The following is a 27,710-nucleotide window of genomic DNA, read 5'->3' as shown; positions in this document are numbered from 1 at the left end:
AAAAAAAAAAAAAAAAAAAAAAAAAAAAAAAAAAAAAAAAAAAGACATCGTGATCTAGTTTCATTCTTCTGTATATAAACTCCCAGCTTTTCTGGTACTATTTTCTAAAAGGTTTTGGTGTTTCTGTCAAATGTCAGGTGAGTATGGTTTAGATCTATCTCGACCTTCTGTTCCATTGATGTTCATGTATGATTGTATAACAGTACCATGTTATTTCGTTACTGTGGCTTTTTTTTAAACAATATTTTTATTTTTGAAAATTTATGTATTCTAATTCATTTCTTGAATTCTTAGTCTTGGATTTCATCAGGATCTTTGTCGTCTGGTGCCATTATTCTAGGATTGGCAGTTTGGGGAGAGGACAATAGGAACCAAGTCAGTCATTTTATGTTTCTTTGTTTTTGTTACTTTTCTTTCTTTTTTCATAATTACTAGTGCATTCTGAGGGCCTAGATAGTAGTATGCTGTGATGCCATCTTCCTCTCCTAGGCTGGCACTGAGGGTGCGAAACTACTCCAGATTTTTCCCTGAGGATGGAATAGACACTACACAGGATCAACCCTTAGCTGCCTCTCGTGTTTCTTCCCTTGGTGATGTCTCTTCATGTCTTCCCTTAGCTGCCTCTCGTGTTTCTTCCCTGGGATTCCTTTGGTGATGTCCTCTTCATGTCTTCTCAGTTTACTGTCCTCTACCACTGTCCAGCTTTGCCTTCACCTTTGTGTGGATCAGACTCTATTCCTGGCTTGGCTTGATACCTGTGGTCAGTACTGCATGTAGTTTAACTACGGGAACAACTAGTGCTTATTTGTGGGTGTGGTAGCCGAGGTGAGCTTGTTCTGCTGGGTGGTACAAATCTGGCCAAGCAGGAATAGCTACTGGGCCCCATCCCTTTCTGTGGGTCAGCCATAGAAAAGGCCAGGCCAGCTTCTGGGTCTAGTATGAAGTGTCTGATTTCCCAAGACATGGGCATAGGTAGACAGCGCAGCCCCTTGGTAAATTCTTGAAGATTGTATATGCTTCCGGTTTGATACAGAATTCTAATTCTCAAAAATACAAGAGTGAGTTTGCCAAATTTTCTGAGGTAAATGATTTAGCCCCTACACCTACCCATACCCAGAGCCCATCAAGTTTTTATCATGTCTTTGACAGTACTGAGAGATAGCTGTTTGTTTTATATATTCATCATAATGATAATATAGTTTAGGGATATTTTAATTTACAAATCATACTATAAAATAGAATCACCTCTTTTTTTTTTTTTTTTTTTTTTTGGTTTTTCGAGACAGGGTTTCTCTGTGTAGCCCTGGCTGTCCTGGAACTAACTCTGTGGACCAGGCTGGCCTCGAACTCAGAAATTCTCCTGCCTCTGCCTCCCAAGTGCTGGGATTAAAGGCGTGCGCCACCATGCCCAGCTAGAATCACCTCTCAAGTAGCTAGTGAGCCAAGTATTTGACATATCTAACTGCCAAATACGATGAGTTAATTGTCCAAGTGGCATGCTTTTGAATGGGGGGGGGGGTTGCTAAGGCTCTGAGTGAGCTAGTAGCAAGAGTGCCGTAGAACAGGTTCTCCCCCAGATGTGCATCCATTCCCTCCCCTGAAAAGGACTCTTACCCAGGTGTGCTGAGATTTCAGCCTTTGCATGGCCATACTCATAACATAGGTGTGTTCACCATGGCCCCCGGGAATTAGGAAATGCATTTGAACAGATGACACACCCCGTGCCCCTTGTTCTAGTTAAAGCTTAGTTTTGCCTGTCCTGTTTTATCAATATCATTATCATCTTTGCCAAGAGTCTCCTGAGCAAGTGGCGCTGTATGCTTAGCGTGGTGACCCATGGGACACAAACAGGAGGGTGTCTGCAGATGGATGAATCTTTGGGTAATGTGAATTTCTGAGACCTGACTTGTGAAGTTCTCTTAAGGTTTCAGCTGTCCAAGGGTGGAGGCAGGAAGCAGGAAACCGCTTACAGAAATGTTTGGGGCTCAGCATTCTTTAGTCAGAATTCATAAACTCATTTGGTTCTGCTCATTTAGACTCTGTCTGCCAGAGTGTGGAACAGGGCGTCATGGCGGGACAAGCAGAGACAGCACCATCACACAGTTAAAACAAACTAAGGAGCTTTCTCATTCAAAATCCAGATAGTGGTTTGTTATGTAGACAGCCATGATGTCCTCTGTGTGGTCTAAAACTGAGCCAGGCAGAACACTGTCAGCCCCTGGTACAGTGGATTGGCTTTAGATAATGACCCTCAGATGAACTCCAGGGGAAAAGAATAGCCACTCTGTACTCCCTGCTGAACCATTCTGACTCCTGCTTTGAGCTAATACTGCCATCCAGTAACATACTCCTGATGGAAATTTTAATATACAGAAGCGTATGATGCTTCCGTATAACTGAACTGTAATCTACCATATCCTTATTTAAATCTCCCCCTCCCTCTGTGCTCTGGCTCTGCCTGGCTGGTGTAGGCTGTGAGCTGGCATCTGTCCTCAGCCGCTGTGCACTCTTGAGACATTTTTCTCTTTCTCCACAATCTTAAATAATCACTGGGGTCCAGTCCATCCAGGATAGCTGCTTCTATGGTCAGGTGGCTTCTGCGCTGTTGAAGTGTGGCTAGTGTGGCTGAGCAGAGGGACTTGTGCAGCTTACATTTTCACTAGTGTAGGCTGTAAGGCGGCAGCAAGTCTCCACTGGGCACCCTTGTTTCCTCACAGCTGAAGTTCACTTTGAGCTCATAGCTAAGTTGATCTTGGTGTGAAATACACTGCATTTTAAAGACAGTATGTGAATTGTTTGCACGATACTTGTTAAAATGCTAATGTTCTAGCTGCAACACCTCCTTCCAGTGCCAGCTTCTTCACTATAGTGGCTGATTCCTGTTGATATCTCTCAAGGTCAAGCTCACCCACATTCATGCACAGGTCGGGAGGTTCACTATAGCCCACCCATACCTAAAGAGCTATTAGCAGCTGATAGCCGCTGAGGGAGGCAGGGTCTGCTTTCTTCAGGGCTATGTCCCCCTATTTGGTTCATCTTCATTCTGTAGGGGCTGACACCCATGCACATTTGGCCAGGACTGTTTTTGGACTTGGGATTATTTGGAGAGGGGCATAAAGTTGGAAGGGAAAACATGGTGGGGATAGTCAGAGGTTTTGGAGGGTGGATGTGATCAATGTATATTAAATACATGTAAGACATTCTCAGTGAGTACATTTTAAAACCTCTGAAGTAAATCTTGAGAGAAGGCTTATTTAGTTCTTAGTTCCATAGGACTCAGTCTTTGGTCCTTGTCACCCTTGGTTCTGGGAGACTCAGGACAGGACTGAGAACCCCATGTAGCCTTGAGAAGCATGCCCCATTGCCCACTTCCTCCAAGTAAGCTTTTCCTCCTAAATTTGTAGAATCACAAGTGCTGCTGGCTCCAGGTGTTCAAGTAAGAGGTTCTGGGAGCATTCCATAGTCCCCTGCACAAAGAAGACCGAAGTTAGTTTGTTTCTTTCCTTTCTACTTGATTAACCTGATCTTGCTACATTTGAATTTCTGTGTAAGGTTCTCTTTGTGTCCATGAGGCAGGGATGGCTGCACACCCTTGGCATCATTGGCAGTGGGCAGATAACTGTGTGCTCAGTTATCTGTAGGCTGTCCAGCAGCACAGCACCCCTGGCCTTCCTTGGTACAGATCCGCTTTCCATGCTGTGCCTAACACAGCCTCTGCCAGAAACCCTTCCTCAGATGTACAAAATCTCTCTCCCCTTTTAGGCCAATTACTCTGACGTCTATTTACTTGCATCTGTACTGTGATTCCTGTTGTCTTGGATACACCAAAAACTGAATACTTTCTAGGAGAGAAAAATGTTAATAATCCAGAGTTTATCCAGCAAACACTTCTTTCCTTTGCTAGGCCCTGAATTAGGCATCTACTATAGCAGTCAATAAAACCTGGGAACTTCCATACTGATTGGGTCACAGTCCTGGGTAGACAAGAGATTATGCAGGTGTCACATTATCTGTGCTGTGGAAAAGGGTGAAAGAGACGGGTTCAGGGAGAGTGAGGCAGTAGGGGTATTGCAGGGGTGTATACACCTTTCACCCCAGATAGCATACCCCGGGTCCCCTGCTGTACCTCTTGTCCCCTAACCTCCTTCTTCCTGTGTTCTTCCAGAATTACACATTTCCTTTGCTCACAGTTAGTCATGTTTTCTAGACACATTGTCTGGGCTCTGGTAAGTCTTCCTGCATAGCAGTGTTAAGGAGATTGTTGACAGTGGCACCTGATCTGGGCCCCAGTTTGTCTGGCTCTTGGGGCTGTTTGGCTATGTGCCTCCCTGCAGTCTGCCATTGCACCTGTCTTCCTGGCAGCCTTGGCAGCCTTAGGTCATGGTCAACAACTCTGAGGTCATTGTGAAGCCAAGACTTCTGCACAGCATATATTCTTGTAGGCCAGTATTTTTCTCATAGTTTCTGACCAACTCATAGCACAGTGTGGGCTAAGGTTTGCACCTGGCTCTGCATATCCCACAGGAGAAACCAGCCGTCTGTAGAATCAGTTCCCACTCAGACTCCCTTCCACCTCTCCTCTGTAGTTTTGTTTGGCATACATATCATTGCTGGTAATTTGGCTTCCCCATAAGCAAGTAATATATTTTCATAAAATATCGCAAAAGGAAAAGCAGAGAATATCTCAAGTGGGACTCCTAGTGGCAAATCTATGGCAATTCCTAAATGGTTAATAATTACTAAGCTTGAGGTCCCTTATCTTCTTCTCTTTTTAAAAAATGCCTCTGAGATCCAGTGTGGTGGTACATACTTGTAACCATCACTGCAGAGGCAGAAAGGTCAAGAGTTCAAGGCAAGCCAGGAGAACACAGAATATGAAACCAGCCCTGGGTATGTAGCAAACCTGTCACCAACACATACTTCCAAGACATTTATTGCCTTTCTTGCCTCTATTCTTGTCTCCAGTCAGAACAGCAGGACATGGCTATACATGTAATGTGAACCCTTGTTGTGAGTAATCAATTGTAATCCTAAAATATGCTTCATACAGTGTTACTACACTTCAGTCTGTTCCATAGACAGGAGAGGGAAGGTATGCTTATGTACATGGCTAACACTGTATTATAAATTCTTGTGGCAACAGCATTAGGGATCTGTGCCCCTGGGATGTATTGTCCTTGTCACAGAGATTGGTAGTCTTGGTGAATGGAGAATGTAGTCTAAATACTGGCTGTGGCCACAGCTCTAGCATATAGCCTGGTTGAAGACTCTCCTGAATGAACAGTATATATTCCTGAAAGAAAAAGCTGAAGAATTTCACCATGTCAGCTTTTAAGTAGTAGTTGCTTTCAAACTGAAAATCCCATTATAGTTCAAATTGATGTAGGAGTTCTTTCAAAGATAACAATTTTGTTGGATATTTTGAGTTTTGTTGGTAGTTGTTTTCTTTTTAAATTTCTTTTGTATGTACGGGTGTTTTGCCTGTGTGTGTGTCAGTGTACCACATGGATGCTTGGTGCCTGCAGAGACCAAAAAAGGGTGTCTGATTCCTTAAAATGGAACTACAGGTGCTTGCAAGCCAGCATGTGGGTGCTGGCTACCAAACCCACGACCTGTAGAAGAGAAACCCGTGCTGTTTACTGCTGAGCCTTCTCTCCAGCCCCTTGCTTTTACCTCTTTATTTATTATCCTCCTGCCTCATTATTTCAGGTACTAGGATTATAAGCATGTATTGTAGTCCTTGAGTATTACATCTGAATATCTCTTAGCAGGCAGCTAGAAATCTGGCAGCTCTTGTCACCTTGGCAAGCTGAGTTATTGCCATCTGCTGTAGAAAGCTGACCTGCCGGCTTGTCCTTCCCTACCATAGGACTGATGTCCTGATCTCTAGGGTGGGCTTGGAGCCCTGCCCACCAGGCCTGGCTTCTCACTGCAGGAGACCCCCTGTCATTGAAAGCACAGTCTGTCTTGCTTCTTCCTCTGCAAAGGCCTTGAAAGTGTTCCCTCTGTCAAGATTTGCTTTTTAAAAAGTCTTCATGTCAGTGTCCTGGGCAAGTTTGAATTGTATAGTACAGGGTTTCAGCTTTGCCTCTGTTGTGATAATTTGTAAGTATTTTCTCACTTAATTTCCAAAACACTTCAGGCTTTAGGATGGCACTCTGTGTCCGGCTGTTGGCTAGAGCATGATGGTTTGTTAGGTCACTGTATGGCTACTGGGGTTCGAGTCAGATAACTGAAGAAGATATGCCAGCACACAGAAGCAGGTATGGAGGCTCTTTAGAGTGAGGTGATCTGGCCTTCCTCTGAGGACCAGGACAGACTGAGGGAGTTATAATCATCACAGCACCGAAGACAAAGGCCTGTTCATTTGCTCTAAAAACACCAGGGGTCAGAGCAGTGGTCAGTGGGCATGTCCCCTGTTTTGCGCCGTCTGTGACAATGCACACTTTTGTAATGTGTCTCTACGTGGGTGTGCCTATACTCAGGTCAATGGAACATGGTTTTCTTTCCACTATCACTGGCACTAAAAATGAAGTATGTTTTCTTTCTTTCCCCCAGAACAAGCCTGCCATCACCTATGTTCTCCAGAAATGATTTCAGCATCTGGAGCATCCTCAGAAAATGCATTGGAATGGTGAGTTAACTCTGCTTCCTCATGGTGTCCAGCGGCTACCTGGTTGACCTCATATCCTTGGGAAAGGGATCTCAAAAAATAATAATAATTATAACAACAACAACAACATAGGAGTATAGCCTAACAGTGGTCAAATTACCCATGAGTGTAAAAACCTCAGTGGCTCAGTGGTTAAGAGCACTGACTGCTCTTCCGAACGTCATGAGTTCAAATCCCAGCAACCACATGGTGGCTCACAACCATCTGTAACAAGATCTGGCGCCTTCCTCTGGAGTGTCTGAAGACAGCTACAATATATATAATAAATAAATAAATCTTAAAAAAAAAAAAACAACTCAGCCTTACATTAAGTTTCTCTGGAAGAGTCAGGGTCACTCTTTATGCTATTTAACATGGCTTTCATGGGACCTTTATTTAGGAAGATAAGGACATGCTTCTCTCCCGTGGCACACCAAGTTTGTATTTGCCCATACATCTCTTTAGAGATTGTCTCCTAGAACAGACCCCACTAAGTAGATTCTTCTGTTGCTAGGGTTCTGTGCTGTCTCTGTGAGTCCAATTTGGGAGACATGTTGGATCTCTGCTGCACTGTCAGGGCAGGGTCTAATCTGGGAGAAGGAGGACTATGGCAGCATTTCCTAGGGCACTGCCTCCTGGACACTCTGCCACCTGATAAAGACTAGAAGCCTCTGCCTAGCATGACACCTCAGATGTTAGTGTGGCCACCAAGAATGATGGTAACTGACTAACATGACTCTCAAGGTGCTGAGGCTTCAGTCTGAGCAGTATACTGTGAATGTCGCCATTCCGTGCCTCCTGGTGTGCTGCCAGAACCTTTCCTGCATGCCCAACTGATGTCAGAGTCTCTTCAGCCACTCTGCTCCTACATTCTTCTAGTACTCCTTTGCCCTGTCAGCAGAGACTTCCTAAGTGCCACAAGGTGCTCATCCCAGAAATAGTCAGTGTAAACCAGTGTTTTCTACATCCTCCACAGAGAGTAATTCAGCTAAGCTTTGTGAAGTTATTCCATGACTTTCATGTCAACCTGGCTACTCCTTTAGGTGGGACCTGGGCAAGGTACCACTCCTAACTTGCACTTGAGAGATGTGTGCAAAGATACGTAGTTTATACAAAATGTCTAGGTATCTACTAGGCCAGCACAGTGCTCAATACAGAGTAGTCCTTATATCAGCAGAAAAGCCAGCTGAGAGTCAGAAAGTGGGCTTCAGTCTCCTTCAGTCATATTAGGATTCAAGACAGCAGACATGGCAAATAAGTACTTAAATCAGATGATGATTATATACCTACTAGACTGTAGACTAATAAAAGTCACTTGTTACTGACATTAATAGTCCCTTCATAACCAACAATTCAAAAATGTTTTTATGGAGTATTTTTCAGACCTTCAATAGATGTATTTATCTTTGTCATACAACATGTAGTTGTGTGTGTATGTGTGCTTCTAAAGTGAAAGCCAGTTTCACAAAAGAATGATTATCATTACCACATTGATTTTTTTCTAATATTAAAGCAATACTGATGTCAACTCATTAAACTGATTTCATAACTTGCTGTTTAAATAAAACCCATGGTTTGGAAAGCACTGTTCTGTGCTTCTATAGAATCTGTGCCACGTCTGCCTTGAGACCATGTGGGAAAGGAGTTTGTATGAACACAGTATGTGTGGCTGGTCTTTCTGAACATTATAGAAAACACAACTTGTTGTGTGTCTCTCGTCTGAGCCTGTCTCCTGTCTCAGCAGATGTTGGGGTCCGTGGTGGTGTCAGGTATGGTAGATGTTGTGGGGATCACATCAAACAGTATGCCTGTCTTTATCAAGTCCCTTTCTACATTAGAACTGATCTTTCTAAGTTAGGAGATGACGTCATGTTAGATCAAATCTGTTATTGTTCTCTCCAGAGTGTGGCAATGCTTTTATTTTTAGGTACAGAGCTACAGGTGCAAATAAACATGTGGATGAATCATAAGTCAAGGAGAGCAAATATAAACAGTTGTGTGGGTTGGTAGCACTCCGGAGTGCTCTGAAACCTCTCTGTAGGCCTGGCTGATTGAGGCTGATAAAGCATGGACAGAGAGCTACAAGGAAGTAAGACCTCAGAAGGTGACCCTCTGACGTTCTAGATTTGTTAACATGGGTTTACGGGCATCACCAGCATCTGGAATGTTCTCGGGGGCTGACTGTGTAAGGCCTCTTGGGCTGCAGGAAGAATCAGCAGGTGGGAGTGCCGGACAACATCCGAGGAGGAAATGAAGATAGATACATGGCAGAGGGGTGTGAAGGGCACTACCATAGCTAACATTGTATTTTTCTGTGTAACTCACTCTAATGTATCCTGCTTTACCCTGCCCCAAAGAAAACAAGTTAACACTAGAAAATAGTAGCATTCATACATTTTGATATCCTTAAAGAATTTTTTAAAAAAACCGCTTTACATCATGCCCATGATTCTGTTACAATCATGTTACAATGTTAAAATGTTACATGTAACAATCTGTTAAAGATCAATTGGTATTTGAAAAGCCATGTAGGTGCCTTCAGCTGCCATATTTCTGCCCTGAGCATTATGCATCTCTTAATCTGATGATAAGATGTTGGTTGGTTGGTTGGTTGGTTGGTTGGTTTTTTGGTTGGTTTCTTTCTCAAGATGGGGCCTTGCTATGCAGCCTAGGCTGGCTTTGACCTCTGAGTCCTCTTGCCTCTGCCTCCCAAATGGTCACCAGTATGCCTGGCTTAGAAGTTTTAAAAATAGCAGAGAAGATGTGACTCTGTCTGACCTATATACACTGTCCCTGTGCACAGACTGACAGTGCGTGAGCACCCCTGGCATCAGATTCACAGCTCAACACTGATCTCAAGTCTTTCTTAGTTAATGGCCTACGGATACAGTGATGGGCAGTGTAATTGGAAATTCGGGTTTTCAAAGTCACAGGAGGCAGAGCTAGACAGACCTCTGTGGATTGGAGTGGCCTACCTAGTGAATTCCAGGCCATCTGTGGTTACACAGTGAGATCCTGTCTCAAATTAAAACATAAAACAAGACTCATAGGAGATTCTTACCTGCTAGGGATGGTAGGGTTCTAATTCTGTGACCAGCAAGGGAAGTCTTTGTTTTCTCCGTTTGGGTATTTATTACTGTGTACAAGGTGATCCGACACCTCTACAACAGGGCTCACTAGACTTTCCTCCCTGTGACCCCAGTACATCATACTTTGCTTTGTTTCCAAAAAGTATAGAATCTCGCATTTCTCACACCTACGAAGTCCTTCCTTTTCCTTTCCCATTTTATTGTGGACAGGCTTTTGTTACCAGATATCAAGTTACATTGCATGAAATAAATAGTTTATGTAACTAAAATTCGATATAAATCTCTTGGTGACTAAAGCTTTCAGTAAGCAGTACCCCTCTTCCTAGCCCTCTCAAAGCATTTGCTCTATTGTCTTTGTGCAAATGTTTCCTGAGTCCCCTTCTCCTGTCCCTGGCTTCTGAGGCTGTGTCAGCAGACCCAGCTGCAGGTTCAGCTTTGGGAGGCCTGTTCACAACACTTGAGCCCTTGTCTTTGATGTCCCCTCTACATCCACTGATTGCAGGCAACACTGTGACCTTAGTGCTTAGTTACTGTAAGAGGTGAGGAAGGTCTGCTTTATGGTGAATGCTGACTTTTACAAATGAAAATTCTGTAACACTCTGCAGGGCTGTGAGGCGACCACTCCCACGGAGACGTTCTTGCTGTCCTCATTGGTCGGCTAAATACACAAGCAGGGTGCTTTTTGATACTTCAGAAGCATAAAGTTCTAGTTCCCTTATACTTGTGTTTCTGTTCTCTATTTTTACAGAAATTAATTAATTGCATTGAGCCAATTTTTATCCCTGAAAGTATTTTATTGATTTTGTATTTCACTATCACAAAATGTGTCTAAAAGGAATGTTAACTTCGTACCACTATTATAAACAGTATATCAGTGATAACATTATGGGTGGAATATTTCTAAAATATCAGCATAAAACATAGAATACTGTTTGTATGTGAGTGAGGTGGTCCTGGTACAGTTGGACTGGCACATCTAAGTGACCATCTCCACCTGCAAAAATGATAGTGGAATTTAGGACCATTATGTTTCTTTAATAAATACTAAGATTGAGAAACCCTTTGCATATTAATAAACAGATGGGAGTAGGAGTTTGTGGGATTGTTAATATCTAGGATTGTCATTCAGTTCTTTGTCCCTTCTCAGCTATATGCCAAAAATTAGAGTACATTATCAAAAATAATTTGTTATGATCTATAAGCTGACAAATCAATTAGGACTTCTTCCACTGTTTGTATAAACAGAACTTTGGAAAACTTATAGAGAGGGCTTTGTTCCCTTTTATTCCCAAGATGTAGGCCTTGTGGTCTGGGGATGTTACAGGAGGCTCTCCCAAGTTCTCCCGTCCGCACCCACAAACTTCTTTGACCCGGTGTTACCCAGCCCTTTAGAAAGGATTCAGGAAACTTCCCCTGGAGGCATACTTTTACCAAGTTAGTATTTTTGATGAAAGTGTTTTGTGTTCCCTTGGGCTCTGAGTTGTGTTAATGATTTTTCTACCACTGTGACGGGTGATGTGATATGAACATGAAGGACAAAAGATTGGCCTGGGCTTCTGGTTCCAGAGGCTTTAGTCAGAGGCTGACTGTAACCTTGACATGAGGCAGAGTGTCATTGTACTTAGAGGGAGTGGCAGAAGACACTGCTTTCTCAGGGTAGTTAGAAAACAGATGAGAGGGGTCAGGGACAGGACACGCTTGGAGGACTCTCTTCAAGGACCTGCTTCCTTCGTTGGTATCATATGCCACCAGTCCTATGTGCTGCTACCAGGTTCAGAATGCACCAGTGAAATCAGAGTTTTTATGTCCCTGTTACCTCTGGCTGATGGTAGTCACCTGCCAGTGACAAAGCCTTCAACACAGAGCCATAACCACTTCTGTCAATCTGCACATGTACTTCACTAGGTAGAGAATGGGGAAAGATGGGAGCTTAGCCACACCTGCCTTGCTGTAAACACTGACTCAAGACACATCCCACCACCTCCAGAGTAGCATGATCTGAATCAGAATCTCTCCTCGAAGAACTGTCAGAAGTCATCCTAGTGGGACACAGCTCCATAGCTGAAGTGGGGGAAGGTATGGAGAAGTAGATAAGTGGTACCTTGCCTAAAAGAGGCTGCGCCCAGACTCCCTGATAGCAAGCTCTGAGGGCTTTCATACTTAGGGACAAAAAGAATGTTTACAATAATTCAGGGTGGGAGGTGTGTATGTTTACTTTTTAAATGATAAGCCTGGCAGGGCCACATGGCTGGCCCAGGCCTGCCAGAGCTGAGAGGAGAGTGAGCGCACATGGGTGGGATATGGAAACAAATACCAGGTGAAGACTGTGGCGTGGCACTGGCAGCCAGGGCTTGCCTTCCACGTTTCCCCAGCACTGCAACTCATCGCCCCTCAGCTCAGAGCCATGCAGCCGTCCCTCAGTGTCCTTCCTTTTCCCTGTAGCTTCTCACGTGTTCTCTCGCCTGCTTTCCCGTTGGTAGTACTAAGGTGTCCATGCAGTTGGCTCCACACCCAGACACTTTTCCTGCCTCGCTGTCTTCCACGTGCCCTTCACGTGTCTGTGAGGATCGAGGTGAGGCAGCTGCCGTCAGAACAACTTTGTTTCTAGAGCGCCTTGCTGTGCGTGCTCTAGCCTTGCTGCTCAGGGCACTGCCAACAGTGCATTCGATGGCAAGGTCATTTAGCCAGTGACAAGCCTTAGACCATGAATCACTTACAGGAGTGAGTCCCCAGCTGAGTGGCACTAGTTAGAGCATGGCAGGTGATCTTCCATGGCTCTAGATGGAAGGGATGTGTCATTACCACAGTCTTCATGCCACGTGGAGAGAGGATCCGGGGCCAGGTTGACCTCACACTTGCATCTTCCTAAGGAACAGCCAAAAGTGCTGCTTTTCCGGACTGTTCATAAGAACCCAGAAGCCCACAGAGTGCCTGGGTCACACACTGCTTGTGAGTGGCTGCCTGAGTGACAGGGTAGACAGATTTAGCAGACACCCAAGGTTTCTGTCCATAACCCACATCTGAGCTATTTGCACAGATAGATCTGAAGCTGGGAGACTTATCGTTTAGAAAATGGCTTTGACTTCAGCAGAGCTCAAAGCAGCCTTGCATATGGGTTGTGCATGGTGCTAGAATGAAGGGATGGCCTTCCTCCTCGGTCTCTTCCCAGCCCATCAGCAGACAAGCAGTCTCAGATAGGAGTGTCTTCAATTGCATCACTGGGGCTTGCTTATGTGCATGTATCAACTTAAACTCCGTTTTGCTAGGTCACAAGCTAGAGTTGCCTGGAATAAATATTTAATTTTTCCATCTGACTGTAGCTCAGTGATAAAAAGTGTTCCAGCTAATATCTCTTCCTGAAGCTGACCTTTGGCATACAAGTTTTCCTATTACTGGGACATAGACACATGCTAATTTGTTTATATAATAGCTAAGGGATGCCACAACCAGGTTTGTATGCTGGATTCGAAGAAGCAACAGTGCATTTGAATTACCAAGGACTAGGAGGGATTGGGGGGGGGGGAGATGTACATTGTGTAGCTGTTTTTATTACCTACTTAAGGCATGGTAAGTTTTAGAAAACAAAGTAAGTGTAAGATTATTTTTAATTAACTCCAGACAGTGGAGGAAATAAACTTGCCATCCAGTTGGCATGCTTTAAAATAGCTTGCTGTGTGCACTTGAGAGAGGTCAGGGCTGTTTTCATGGCCATCTGGAGTGTGTGCACACGTTTCTCTCTGCCCCCCATCCCCCAGAGTGTGTGTGTGTGTGTGTGTGTGTGTGTGTGTGTGTGTGTGTGGTCTCACACTGTATCCCTGGACCAGACTGCCCTTCAATTCCCAGAGATCTACCTGCCTCTACCTCTGAAATGCAGCTTCTCCTTAGTCTCTTTTATTTGGCTAAAATAGTGGCTTCCCATTTTCTTGAATGTTGACCTTCTGAGTCCCTGTAATAAAGATGTGTTTTAATGTGTTAACGAGTGTAAACTCTCCGACCCCAGTCATCTGTTTATTCAGTGACAGTGAAAATTTCCTAATATCTGTAGTGCTTTTCCAGGAGCTGGCAGCAAGGGAGGGAAAGATCTAGAGTTGAACTTACAGGTAAAGTCATCCGTCATTGCTTTAATAAATAAAACCTTTTAAATCGTTTAAGATAAATCTGTCATTCACAACACAGGAAGAGAGCTGAACTAGAAATAGCCAATCCATAACTCATTCTTTTCAATGGTCATGGAGCACTGCTATGTCAGGGGTGGGTCACCCTGCATCCTTGGTGTGTAGACCCTCCCAGATGACTTAAGGAGCCCTTCCCTCACCCTCCAGCTTCCTAAGCTTTGAACCATGAGCTGTGCGAATGGCTGGGCGGCTGATTCCCAGCACCTTGCATCCATGAAGCCATGGAGGATTTAAGGTCCTGTGCCTGTTGCTAGTGATGATGCTAATAATTTGCCAGCATTTATTGCTCACTCAGTGTGTCTGGCCCAGCCGTGGGTATTTTATGTGAATTAGTTCATGTAGTATTTTCAAACCCTATTGAGTTGTTCAGTGACTTTTGTCCCACTTTGGGATGAAAGTGTAGGGCTCTGATCTAGATGTGGGGAGCTTTTTTCTTCAAACTAGTTTTTCCTTTCTAGAAAGTACATATAATGTAAAGTTTACCACCTTAAGGGTGTGTGTGTGTGTGTGTCTGTCTGTCTGTCTGTCTGTCTGTCGTGTGGTGGGGCGCATCTGAAAACGTGCATAGACCAGAGATGTCATGGAGTAGAAAGTCTTCTCTTAACACTCTGTTCTTAATCCCTAGGGAAGGATCTCATGCTCTGAAGCCAGACCTCAGGTTTTCTTAACTAAACTGGAAGCCAGTGAGCTCCAAGGACCCTCCAGGGTTCATGCCCTGGGAGCTGGTGCTGTGGCCGCTTTCTAGGACCCCAGCTTGGTGTGTGTGCTGGGATCCCAACTCCAGTCTTTAGGATTGCAGTGCAAGCTTCACTCTGCCAAGATCTCTCCAGCCCACTCTAACCATTTCCTTCCAATGTGTTTGCAAAGATTTTGGTTTTTGTTTATTGGTGTGTGTGTGTGTGTGTGTGTGTGTGTGTGTGTGTGTGTGTGTGCTCGTTCATGTGCGTTTGTGGGACTCGGCTTATTACAAGGTGCTGGATGTGAACTGCAGTCCACATGACTAAGCAGTAAGTGCTTGACCACTAAGTCATCTCCCCAGCACCGCCTGGCATTAAGTACAGACACAAGGCCAGGTTCTCTTCATTGCCACCCATCACAGAACTTGAAAAGCACTAACCACTAGCAACAGTTGCTCTTCCCTGGGCCCTGGCTGTCCACTCTGTTCAGAGGCCACACTTCTGTCTTTGAAGGCATGAGTGGACTATTTGTGTCCAATTGTGAGCCCTTGCTGTGGCACTTCGTCCACCCACCACCTCCGTCACAGCTCCCTTCCTCCATATTGACACTGATGTAAATGTCAGTGATGGTTGTAAGGTGTACCAGCTTCTAGAGGGTAAGATTATCAGCCTCTATCCTCTATCCTCTGGACTTGTTAGGTATATGTTGGTTAATATATTTATTTTTAAAATTAAATTTTAATTATACCATTTTCCCCTTCCCTGTCCTCCCATGTCCCTCCCATGCAACCCATCCCTTGTTCTCTTTCAAGTTTATCTGTTTATCATGTCTCTCTCTCTCTCTTTTTTACTTCTGATAAGAAGTGCAATATGTATTCTTTTTAGGAAATGTGCACACTAAGTGAGCAGTAAATGCCAGATCTTACAGTTTAGCAAAAATATGTACAATATCTCTCCTTTCTCCAAAAGTATGCTAATATCCCATAAATAAAATAAATACATTTAAATAAATTTAGCCTACTACAACACAGAAAGCTTGAGTGGAGGCCAGGGAAGCCATTCTTGGGCATGGAAAGGTGGCTCAATAAGAGCATTGGCTACTCCTGCAGACGACCTGGGCTTGGTTCCTAGAACCCTCGTGGTTACCTCTAGTTCTAGTTCCGGAGGATCTGGTGCTCTCTTTTGGCTCTGTGGGCCCCAGGAATGCATCTGGTAAGCATGCATACATGTAGGCAAAACAACACATGAACTTATATTTAAAAATAAAAAAGCATGCTTAAAGTGTACCAATAAAACAACACACGCACATATATTTTTTTAAAAAGCATGGTTAAAATATTCCAATAAAATAACACATGCACATATATTTAAAAATAAAAAGCATGGTTAAAATAAACCAATAAAACAACACATGCCCATATATTTTAAAAAGCATGGTTAAAATATACCATTGGTACTTACATTCCTTAAGTTTGTTTCATAATTTTATATATAATTATATATTTTATTAATATTTAGTTTTATTTAATTATATTCAAATATAGAATAATTGTTATCTAATTGTATATGTTTATATTTGCACATTTGTATTTCTTTGTATAATTTTATGTGAATAAAATGTATTTTCAGTATAAGAATTCAAATAAATTTATATGATTTCCATATGCTCAAAAGAATTTATATAGCTGAAGATAGCCATTGTTGTCTTCTTGGTGTTCCAGCCCTGTAGTGTGTCTGTGCAAATATATATGTAACAAAAATTAAACTACCTTTCTTTTTATGTTGTTTTGTAAATTGCCTTTTCAGGCTTAAACACTTTTTTGTTTTTTAGAATGAGAAAAATCAACAACTTTTGAAGTATAAATAATTGATAACTACTCAAAGTATTGTAAATCTAAAATGCTAACACCTGTTAAAAATCAACTGTCTGGTATTTTCTATAATAATTTTCTTCTCTTGGGTCAGCATACTCTTGTCTTAGGTGGTGATAACTGTGTTTTCCATCAAAGAAAACCAGAAAGCTAAGTTCCTTAGATACGATTAATGAAAATTTGCTCTTCAAACTTTATTTCTTAAATTCCTTTATTTTTTTTTTTCAGAACAGTTTTTGGTTTGTATAAAAATTGTTGAAATTACAAGAGTTGTCAGAGTTCCTCTGTTGGAACATCTGCACAGCATATTCTGGTTAGCATTCCTCCCTAAAATAGTCCATTTATACAACTGATGGGCACATTGTAATTCCCAGCTGTAGCGGGTATGGAGGTCATCCCTGGTTGTCTTATTTTTGAGTTCTGACAAGTGTCTGTCGTAGCATGTGCATGATACACTGTGCCCCACCTTCTTATATACCATCCCACTTTGCAGCAGTGTTCATACCTTCTCTTAGTGGTGGGGATCACAGTTGATAGCCTTTTCAGATCGGCAGCCTTCATTCCTGCCAGTTCAAGTTACTCCCATGTCTTTCCAGAGCTTGCTTGCCCCTTTCTTTTTAGTGCAATCTTCTCCAACTCTGAATTGCCTGTTCTCTGTTGTGTACCATTAAACACACCCTTGTCCCCAAGAAGCAAAGTAGTCTGGTGAAAGCTGCACAGGAGATGGTGCCTGGTGACAGCCACTTGAGAAGTAATAAACTTGGGGTGAGAGGAATGGGTTGTCAAAGTGCACCAGGGCACAAACACTTGCAATGTGTCCTCCTTAGGGGTGACATCCAGGGTATAAGACACTGTCCTGGGACCGGAAAGTAGCTCAGCAGTTCCATGCAGTTGCTCTTCCAGAGGACTCGGGTTCAATTCCCAGCACTCACATGGTGCTTTACAACCATCCATAACTCCAGTTCCAGGGAATCCAGTGCCCTCTTGTGACCTCTAGACACCAGGCATACACATACATGTATACATACATACATACACACACACACACACACACACACACACATACAGGCAAGCAAAATACCCCAACACACTCACATATACTCACACTCTCACACACACTCATATATGCACACACACATGCACACACTCATACATGCACACATACATGCACACACACACTCACACACTGTTCCTTTTACCGTAAGTTGTTATTACTCAGCCTGGGTCAGATAAGCTGATCAGTACTCATAAGACAGAAGACCGTTATCGAACATGATCAAATGTGAGCATTGAATTGGCATACTCTCATGTCTGAAGGAAGAGGAAATGGAATGTCTGAGGATGAAAGTTCTGAACTGGGCCTGGACATCTGCTAGGAAAGTTTAGTGAGGAGAGCAGGGCCGTCTAGGTTACCAGTGTCTACAGGGATGCTTTTATTTCATGCCCGAGGCAGTGGCATCATAGACACTCAGTTAAGTATTTGTTGATGAAAGTGAACATGACTGAGTGAAGGGGGAGCCTACATTTCTACATTTCTACCGTGGATGCTGAAAGGTCTGGCTACTCCCGCACGAGTAGAGTATGGATTGCCCTACCGTCAGGAGACAATTTGCTCCATAGTATTTGTTAGCATTTCTCCTGAGCATGTCTGTGATCTAGACTCTCCATAGAGAAGTCTACTTGAAGCTAGATTAGCCTGAGTTATAGAAGATACACGATTTACACTTTGTGGAATATGTCTATGTTAAGTCTTTAGAATTCAGTAATGTGTATGCCGTTTACCGATGTGTCCAGAGCTGGTCTTAGCGTTTTGGAAACACTGTGCTTTATGTTATATACTGTTAGCATCATCACTGAAGAAACTGGCACGAAGTTGAACTTGGCCAAAATTAGAGTTAACAAATGAAGCCCAGTGTTAGGTTGATCTGATTTGGTGGAGGAGCGTGGGAGCAGTGCACAGAGTTGAGGCCAGGCTTCTAATGGCATAGAAGACTCCATATAAAATCTTTCTCATACACAGACCTGTATATGTGTACATGTGAATACACACACCTTTGTCTACTACACAGATGTGTGTGTACATGTGAATACACACCTCTGTCTACTACACAGACTTGTGTGTACATGTGAGTACACACCTCTTTCTGAAAGTGTGCTTGAGCACTTTTCTCTGGGATAAGGTAGGAAAAGAAAAGGAAGAGACACTTTTCAGATTTCAGTGTGTGTGTGTGTGTGTGTGTGTGTGTGTGTGTGTGGGAGAGAGAGAGAGAGAGAGAGAGAGAGAGAGAGAGAGAGAGAGTTTTGAAGTATAAATAATAACTACTTAAAAGTGATATGAATCTAAAATACCAACAAATGTTACTAATCAACCGTCTGCTATTTTTCTGTAATGCCTATTCTATTGGGCAGTGTGCTCTTGTCATAGGTGAGAGTAACTATTTTCCATCAAAAAATACATTTTACTCACATAAAATTATACAAATGTGCAAATATAGCATCTCAATTTCCAGAGAAAGAATTTGGATGTCCTATTGTATTATTTTCTGTTTTATTCCCTTGAAACAGATTTATTTTAAAAAAAAACAAAAAAACAAAAAACAAAACAAAACAACTGAACCTGGAGCTGGACTGGCCCTTAGCCAGCCCCGCTGATGTTTCTAAGCGAGACTTCCACAGCCCTGGGATTACAAGTATATGCCCAACCGCACCTGGCTTTTAACAAGGTGCTGGGATTTGAACTCAGGTCCTCATATGAGGGGGTCCTTCTGGGTGTCAGGGAAGCAAACCGCACAAAGAGATAGTGCGGTTTGAGAGTGAGAACTCAGTACAGACTGACGTCATTAACCTGGACCAGACTTCAGGGAGTCTAATGCCAGGTACCGGTTAGTTGTCAGATTATTTACAGCAGCACAATTTGGGAAAGGTTTCCAGGTAACAATCAGCCCTGTCATCCAATGTCAGGTGCGTGGTACAGCTTAAGGTGTGACTGTGTAGGAGCTCCTCCATAGAGTACATGTGACAGCCAGAGGCCTAGAGTCTGCTGTGCTCTCAGACCAATAGCATAAAGGTCAGCACAACGTCAAGTACATGTGACATCCCCACTAAGGCTGGGAAGGGAAGAGTCTGAAATAATCACTCTGGGGAGTTATGTGAGGTCTCTCGGCACAGATAGCGAGAGGGTCACCAGGTTGTTAGCCACACTCAGCTTTCTAGATGGAATGCAGGTGTTTGCTTTTCTGTGCCCCACTAAGGGACAGCCCTGCGTGATTAACTGATTACTGTGCCCTGTTCTCCTAGCTGCTCTGTGCATGCAAGGCCCTCTGCATTTGTGTGGCAAGTGTTCTTACTCTGCACTTGTGTTTTAGAGCAAGAATACCATATGTTGTACTTTTTGAAGTAAAGCATATTTCCAAGTTAATGAAGATCCTGGCACATCTTAATTAAAACAAGGCATGGTGGTTCTACTGTCTGTGACTTATACCCAACAGTGACTCTGGGCTTAATAAGATCTTGGCTTTGCATGGCTGAACCTTCTTTTCTTTCTTATTATAGATTTCTTTTTTTCTTCATTGCCTTTGTGAAACTAGAAATATTATCTTTAATGTGTTAAACTGTTACTCGTCTCTTCTCCATTTTCTGGCTGTTTTTAAATGCAGTTGATGGCAATTATATGAAGTTATATAAAGGCAGTTGTATGAAGGCTATGTGTAATTTTAATTGTATAAGCCAGTAAGAAGCAGATGTAAAGACGAGTCAGAGTTGAGTCTGGTGGCGTTTGTCCTGGATTGCACCTAGGACTGTCCACCTGGCCTGATCCCCAAGGAAGCATCGGACAGTGATGAGAAGAGTTTGGAAGGAAGTTGTCACTTGATGAGTTTTTGAAGGTGCCCTATGATGACACTTGGGCACCTTTACATGGTAAACTGTAGAAAGCTGGTATCTCCATGTGAGAGCATTGTCCAGTGTGTGCCTGGCAGAGGGAATGGAGAAACATTTCATAAAATAGAGCCTTCTTAAGTCACCCCACATTTATGTGTTGGTGCTCAGAAACACCGGTGTCAGCCAAACATGGCCTCAAATTTAGAAATTCTGCATAAACGTGGTGTATATGATTGACTCTTAACAATATGAATGCGAGCCAGCAGCCAGCTGTTTGGGTTAAGATCTCTGCTGTGAACCAAGATGGCCTGTTGATCCCAGGACCCACACACTGGAAGAAGAAAACTGACTCCTATCTCCTCCTATACCCTGTGGCACAGACACAGATACACACATGCCCTGACATGATAGATAAATAACAAACAAACAGATAAGGTTTTTAAAGATGAACTTAGGTCTTATGGGTTTGTTTAAGCTAACAGTGATTCATGACTCAGGCAGTTTGAGGTCTCACTGGTCAGTATTGCATGAAAAGAGTTGGAAGGAAAATCACAGAAGGTTGTCCTTGCTGGAGAGAGACAAAGGAGACGTAATCTGCATCCTAGTGCTGATCTGACGAGGTGTGCCACGCTCACCATTAAATGGTGTACTCCGTGACGCCATGAAGGATGTCAGGGTAGTCTCTATTTCCTTGTACCGCTAGATACGCCATAGTGGAAGATGTTTGTAAGGATTCATGAAGCTGAGCTGATTTTAATTAAATTGCTTGAGTTGAGCTTTTCTGTTGCTTTTTGGGGGACACGTTATCTAAAGCAGCAGCAGCAGCAGCAGTTTTCTGTGGATAACACTGATAATAACAGTTTTGGTTTCTTCCTAATAGGAACTGTCCAAGATCACGATGCCAGTGATATTTAACGAGCCTCTGAGCTTCCTGCAGCGGCTAACTGAATACATGGAGCACACGTACCTCATCCACAAAGCCAGTTCACTTTCCGATCCTGTGGAAAGGATGCAGGTATGTGCAGGTGGGGGTTCAGCATTTGGGATGTAAATAAATAAATAAATATTACACTGTGGAGAGAATATCTCCTGGCTGTATGGATGTGGTGTCTGTTGATAATAAATCTGATGGCCTCTAGTCTAGGCAGTAAATAGAAGATGGGACCTCTGGGAAGCAGAAGGGATTCTGGGATAGCGGCAGGTGAGAGATTCACCTGGGAAGACATGATAAGACAGGTGCATAGTATCTGAGCACAGATAGTCAGCCATGTAGCAGGATGTGGGTTAGAGTAAAGTCATGCTCTAGTCAGAGACCTAGCTATATGGCCACGGCGTTTGTAAATGTAAAAAAGAGGAGGAGAGAAGATGAGGAAGAATAAGAAGAGAAAAATGAGGAAGGAAGGAAGGAAGGAAGGAAGGAAGGAAGGAAGGAAGGAAGGAAGGAAGGAAAGGAAGGAAAGGAAGGAAAAGAGAAAAGAAAAAAGAAAAAAGAAAGTCTTTTGTACCCAGTCCCCCTGGCAGTCCTCTGGGGATGGTCACTGTAATGAAGACTGAGGGGAATTTCAGGAGCTGCAGAAGTGGGTCATACAACCACACTTGACTCCTGGAAGCTCTTTCTTTCTTTCTTTCTTTCTTTCTTTCTTTCTTTCTTTCTTTCTTAATTTTTTATTAGATATTTTCTTTATTTACATTTCAAATGTCATCCCCTTTCCTAGTTTCCCCTCTGAAAATCCCCTATGGCCTCCCCCCTCCCCCTGCTCCCCAACCCACCCACTCCCATTCCCAGTCCTGGCATTCCCCTATACTGGGGCATAGAACCTTCACAGGACCTAGGGCCTCTCCTCCCATTGATGACTGACTAGGCCATCCTCTGCTAAATATACAGCTAGAACCACAAGTTCCACCATGTGTTTTCTTTGATTGGTGATTTAGTTCCAAGGAGCTCTGGGGGTACTGGTTAGTTCATATTGATGTTCCTCCTATGGGGCTTCAGACCCCCTTCAGCTCCTTGGGTACTTTCTCTAGGTCCTTCATTGGGGACCTTATGCTCTCTCCAATGGATGATTGTGAGCATCCACTTCTGTATTTGCCAGGCACTGACAGAGGCCCTCAGGAGACACCTATATCAGGCTCCTGTCAGCAGGCTCTTGTTAGCATCTGCCATAGTGTCTGGGTTTGGTGGTTGTTTATGGGATGGATCCCCAGGTGGGGCAGTCTCCGGATGGTCGTTCCTTCAGTCTCGGCTCTGAACTTTGTCTCTGTAACTCCTTCCATGGGTATTTTGTTCCCCCTGGAAGCTATTTCCAAGTCTTCAGTTAAGAAAGTACCATGTGGTAATTGGGAAATCTACATTTCTTATTGCAAACTTTATTGAAGATCTTCTCCAAAATTTGGAATACATAGTCACTATAACATTTTTATGCTGGAACAATGTTCCAGTATGTATATTCATAAGTGCTCAAGTAACAAGAAGTGTTTTTAATTTCCAAAATAAAAGATGTTTGCATGGTGCACATGGATGGTAAAGCACGGGCCAAGCTCGGCAGATGCACTTCTTCTAGATAAAGCAATGTCTTTCTGTTCTTCCATCCACATATCTGGTTTTTAACTTCATTGGTATCTTAGCCATGGTTTCTGTTGCTGTGATAAAATACCATGTCCATAGAAATCTTGGTGAAGAAAGGATTTATTTCAGCTTACGGTTCCACATCACAGTCCGTCACTAAGGGAAGCCATGGTAAGAGTCTGCAGGCAGGAGCTGATGCAGAAGCCATGGAGGGTGCTGCTTAATAGCTTGTCATGGCTTGCTCAGCCTGCTTTCTTTTAGAACCCAAGACCACAGCCCAGGGATTGTCTCACCCATGGGCTGGGCCCTCCCCCATCAATCATCAATCAAATGCACCACAGGCTTTCCCATATGCCAGTCTGCTAGGGACATTTTCTCAATTGAGGTTCCTTCTTCCCCGATGACTCTAGCTTGTGTCAAGTTAACATAAAACTTAGTCAACAAAATTGGCTTTTGCACCAATTAAGTTGTTTAGTTTTGTATCTTTTTCCCCAATTCTAAATGGATAGTTGGTGCATCTTTAACTGAATATGTAGACTTTTTCTTTGTCATTAGTCTATGAATGAAATAATTTTTACACTGAGTTAGATACTATAGTAACTAGAAAATAATATAATATATACAAAAGGATATGTGTAAATTAAAAACAGGGGCTATGCCATTTTTATAAGGTTTGAGCATCCACTGAGTTTGACATTTGAAGTGAGTGAACCAGCTCCACTGAGAGACAACTGTGATTTAAAGTTTTTTAAAAAGTCAACATATTAGAAGTGATTGACTTAAAGGGGTTTTTGAAAGTCCTTGGCAGAATTGTAGCATCTCATAAAAGCCATGTCTGAGGGTAGCACTGTAGGAGGAGATCTAGGAACTTTCATTATGAGTATACAAGCTTCTACAGTAACTTTAAAAGCAACATTAAAAATCCAAACTAACCAAGCCTCTCAATAATTTGTTAGTTACTGTCTTCTGTGCCACTTCCATTCCTGAGACCGAAAGCCTGGCTGTTAATAACTTGTGCAATGCTCTATTCCAGTGTGTGGCTGCATTTGCTGTGTCTGCTGTCGCTTCTCAGTGGGAGCGCACTGGAAAACCCTTCAACCCGCTTCTGGGAGAGACTTATGAATTAGTTCGGTGAGGTCTTCTGCTCTATTCTAAGTGGCTTGTTGAATGTATGTGACTTATATAGAGTTTTCAGTGAAGAAAAATGGGTATATTGAATGTCCCTAAACGATTATTTGTGTCTGGAGTACCTAATTATTTTGATGTCCATGTTTATGAAACTTCAGAAACTATCAAAAAATACAAAATAGACATGTAATATACACATTACAAAATAGATAGTTTACAAACTAGACATGTAATATACACATTACAAGATAGATAGATTATAAACTAGACATGTAATATACACACTACAAGATAGATAGATTACAAACTAGACATGTAATATACACATTACAAGTGTTTCAGTGTTCCCAGCTTCCTAGGATTAACTCTCCTCCATTTTTAGGTAGATAATATGCCATGTTCAGGGTTTTAGTGTTACTACTGCTGGGATAAAACACCATGACTAAAAGTAACTCAGGGAGAAAACTGTTTATTTCACTCACAGTTTATCAAAAGTAGTGAAAACAGGAGCTCACACAGGGCAGGAGCTCACACACACACACAGGTCAGGAACTCACACACATGGAACAGGAGCTCACACACACAGGACAGGAGCTCACACAGGGCAGGAGCTCACACACGTGGGATAGGAGCTCACTCAGGACAGGAGCTCACACACACAGGACAGGAACACACACACACACAGGACAGGAGCTCACACACACAGGACAGGAGCTCACACACACAGGACAGGAGCTCACACACACAGAACAGGAACTCACACACACAGGACAGGAGCTCACACACACAGGACAGGAGCTTAAACACATAGGACAGGAACTCACACAGGACAGGAACTCACACAGGACAGGAGCGCGCGCACACACACACACACACACACACATGGGACAAGAGCTCACTCAGGACAGGAGCCTGGAGCTGATGCAAAGGCCATAGAAGGGTGCTGCTTACTGGCTTGCCCTTCAAGGCTTTTTCGACCAGCTTTTTTATAGAACCCAGGACTACAAGTTCACAGTGAGCAAGTTGGGTTGGGCTCCCACATCAATCATTAATCAACAAGCCGTCCTACAGACTTCTACAGACCATTGTTATGGAGGTATCTGCAGTCAGGAAGCAGAGAGCAGACAGGAGGTGAAGCCAGCTATCAAACTTTCCAACCGGCCTCTAGTGATCACTTCATCCATTAAGGCTCCAACTCCTAAAGCTCCCACAACCTTCCAAAACAGCTGGGAACCAATGTTTCTAAAACACAAGTCTGTGGGGGACATTCCACATTCAGACCACAGCCCTAGTCTGTGTAAATCACCAAATCCGTATGACTGTTCTTTATTTTAATATGTACAATCAGCTCGCTTTCTAATGGCGTTGGACAGAGTAGCTTATGTGTTGTCCCTCATGTAAGGTCACACTATAATAAGGATAATATTAAAACACTTTTTCTTCATTGAACTTTTCCTAAACATTTTAACAAATTCAATGACAGTTAACTGTAACAATGCATTTTTCTTTTTTCTTCTAATCTGAAGAGATGACCTTGGGTTTAGGCTCATCTCAGAACAGGTCAGCCATCACCCCCCAATCAGTGCATTCCATGCAGAAGGGCTCAACAATGACTTCATCTTCCATGGCTCAATTTACCCGAAACTGAAGTTCTGGGGCAAGAGTGTAGAAGCAGAACCTAAAGGAACCATCACCTTGGAGCTTTTAGAGTGAGTACATGAAAGCCATTCTTCCTCATGTGGCCTCTGCACACACACCCCCGACCATGCCTGTCCAGCTGAGGAGCATGGAAGAAACAGTGTTATCAATGTATGCTTTCTGCCCCTGGGGGAAAGACTTCGGAAGCATGGCAGTAGCCACTGCAAAGCAGCCTGGTTGGTGCAAAACGTTTCATTGATGTTTAATGTGTGTGGATCCACTTAAGGTAGGTGCGATGAACGCAAAGGCACTTCTCACAAGACCAGCTGTCTGGTTCCCATGGTGCCCTTTTATTATTTTAAAGGATCTTTCTAAATTAATTCACCCTGAATTAGTGAGGTGACAATGATGTGACGTGTTGGACATTAGGTAGGTTGGGAACTCTCTTCTGCAGGATTAACTTTAAAGTCTAAAGCATTTCTAAATGAGCTCGTGTGTCCTCTGCCCACTCGAAACTGCTAACTAGGACTGGAAACCCTGACCGGGAGTCACAGAGCAACATTCTGGGTATTGAAGAGTCAGGGCCGACTGTCAGGGCAGACAGTAAGTCCTGAAGAGTCAGGGCCGACTGTAAGGATGGACAGTAAGTCCTGAAGAGTCAGGGAAGACGGTAAGGGCAGACAGTAAGTCCTGAAGAGTCAGGGCAGACGGTAAGGGCGGACAGTACATAAGTCCTGAAGAGTCAGGGCCAAGTGTAAGGGCGGACAGTAAGTACTGAACAGTCAGTCAGGGCTAACTGTAAGGGTGGACAGTAAGTACACCAGATTAGGAAGAAAAGTCAAACCCTCAAGACCAGCTTGTCAGTGAGATTCCTGGTTTTATATTTTTCTCCTTGCTAACAGTCTGAGCAGCAAATTGCAAAATGGTATTAGCGGCAGACAGAAGAGGTCCCAAGAGAGACCCTTTCTTGTCTCCTTAGAGATGCCTCACAGACAAAGTATCAAATTCTGGCTTGTTTTACCTCCTAACCTTTTCCCAAGCAAGTGTCTGGTCCTCTGTGCTCTCTGGTGCTCTCTGGTACTCGCTGGTGCTCTCTGGTACTCTCTGGTCCTCTCTGATCCTCTCTGGTGCTTTCTGGTACTCTCTGGTGCTCTCTGGTACTCTCTGGTGCTCTACGGTGCTCTCTGGTACTCTGTGCTTTCTGGTGCTCTCCAATACTCTCTGGTGCTCTCCGGTACTCTCTGGTGCTCTACGGTGCTCTCTGGTACTCTGTACTCTCTGGTGCTCTCCGATACTCTCTGGTGCTCTCTGGTACTCGCTGGTACTCTCTGGTACTCTCTGGTACTCTCCGGTGCTCTCTGGTACTCTCTGGTACTCTCTGATACTCTCTGGTGCTCTCTGGTACTCGCTGGTACTTATTGGTACTCTGCTCTCTGGTGCTCTCCGATACTCTCTGGTGCTCTCTGGTACTCTCTGGTGCTCTCTGGTACTCTGTGCTCTCTGGTGCTCTCCAACACTCTCTNTGCTCTCTGGTGCTCTCCGATACTCTCTGGTGCTCTCTGGTACTCTCTGGTGCTCTCTGGTACTCTGTGCTCTCTGGTGCTCTCCAACACTCTCTGGTGCTCTCTGGTGCTCTCTGGTACTTGCTGTTACTCTCTGGTGCTCTCCGGTACTCTCTGGTGCTCTACGGTGCTCTCTGGTACTCTGTGCTCTCTGGTGCTCTCCAATACTCTCTGGTGCTCTCTGGTGCTCTCTGGTGCTCTCCAGTGCTCTCTGGTGCTCTCTGGTACTTGCTGGTACTCTCTGGTGCTCTCTGGTACTCTCTGGTGCTCTCCGGTACTCTCTGGTGCTCTACGGTGCTCTCTGGTACTCTGTGCTCTCTGGTGCTCTCCAATACTCTCTGGTACTCTCCGGTGCTCTCTGGTACTCTCTGGTACTCTCCGATACTCTCTGGTGCTCTCTGGTACTCGCTGGTACTTATTGGTACTCTGTGCTCTCTGGTGCTCTCCGATACTCTCTGGTGCTCTCTGGTACT

General features: G+C 43.6%; 1 protein-coding gene across 6 annotated transcripts in view; it reads left to right on the top strand.

Annotated features, from left to right (window-relative positions):
* Nucleotides 1-27,710, top strand: part of Osbpl1a (oxysterol binding protein like 1A) — a 187,612-nt gene that overhangs the window by 145,485 nt on the left and 14,417 nt on the right. For all 6 annotated transcript variants that reach the window (XM_021215014.2, XM_029546728.1, XM_029546729.1 and 3 more), the window contains 4 exons: nucleotides 6,559-6,634; nucleotides 21,224-21,358; nucleotides 23,943-24,040; nucleotides 25,564-25,746. In XM_021215014.2, coding sequence (XP_021070673.1) covers nucleotides 6,559-6,634; nucleotides 21,224-21,358; nucleotides 23,943-24,040; nucleotides 25,564-25,746 — 492 coding nt within the window. The remainder of the gene's footprint in view (nucleotides 1-6,558; nucleotides 6,635-21,223; nucleotides 21,359-23,942; nucleotides 24,041-25,563; nucleotides 25,747-27,710) is intronic.

This window comes from Mus pahari, chromosome 15, assembly GCF_900095145.1.
Source record: "Mus pahari chromosome 15, PAHARI_EIJ_v1.1, whole genome shotgun sequence".
NCBI lineage: Eukaryota > Metazoa > Chordata > Mammalia > Rodentia > Muridae > Mus > Mus pahari.
The sequence above is the reverse complement of the archived record's forward strand: the minus strand, read 5'-3'. Positions and strand labels throughout refer to the sequence as shown.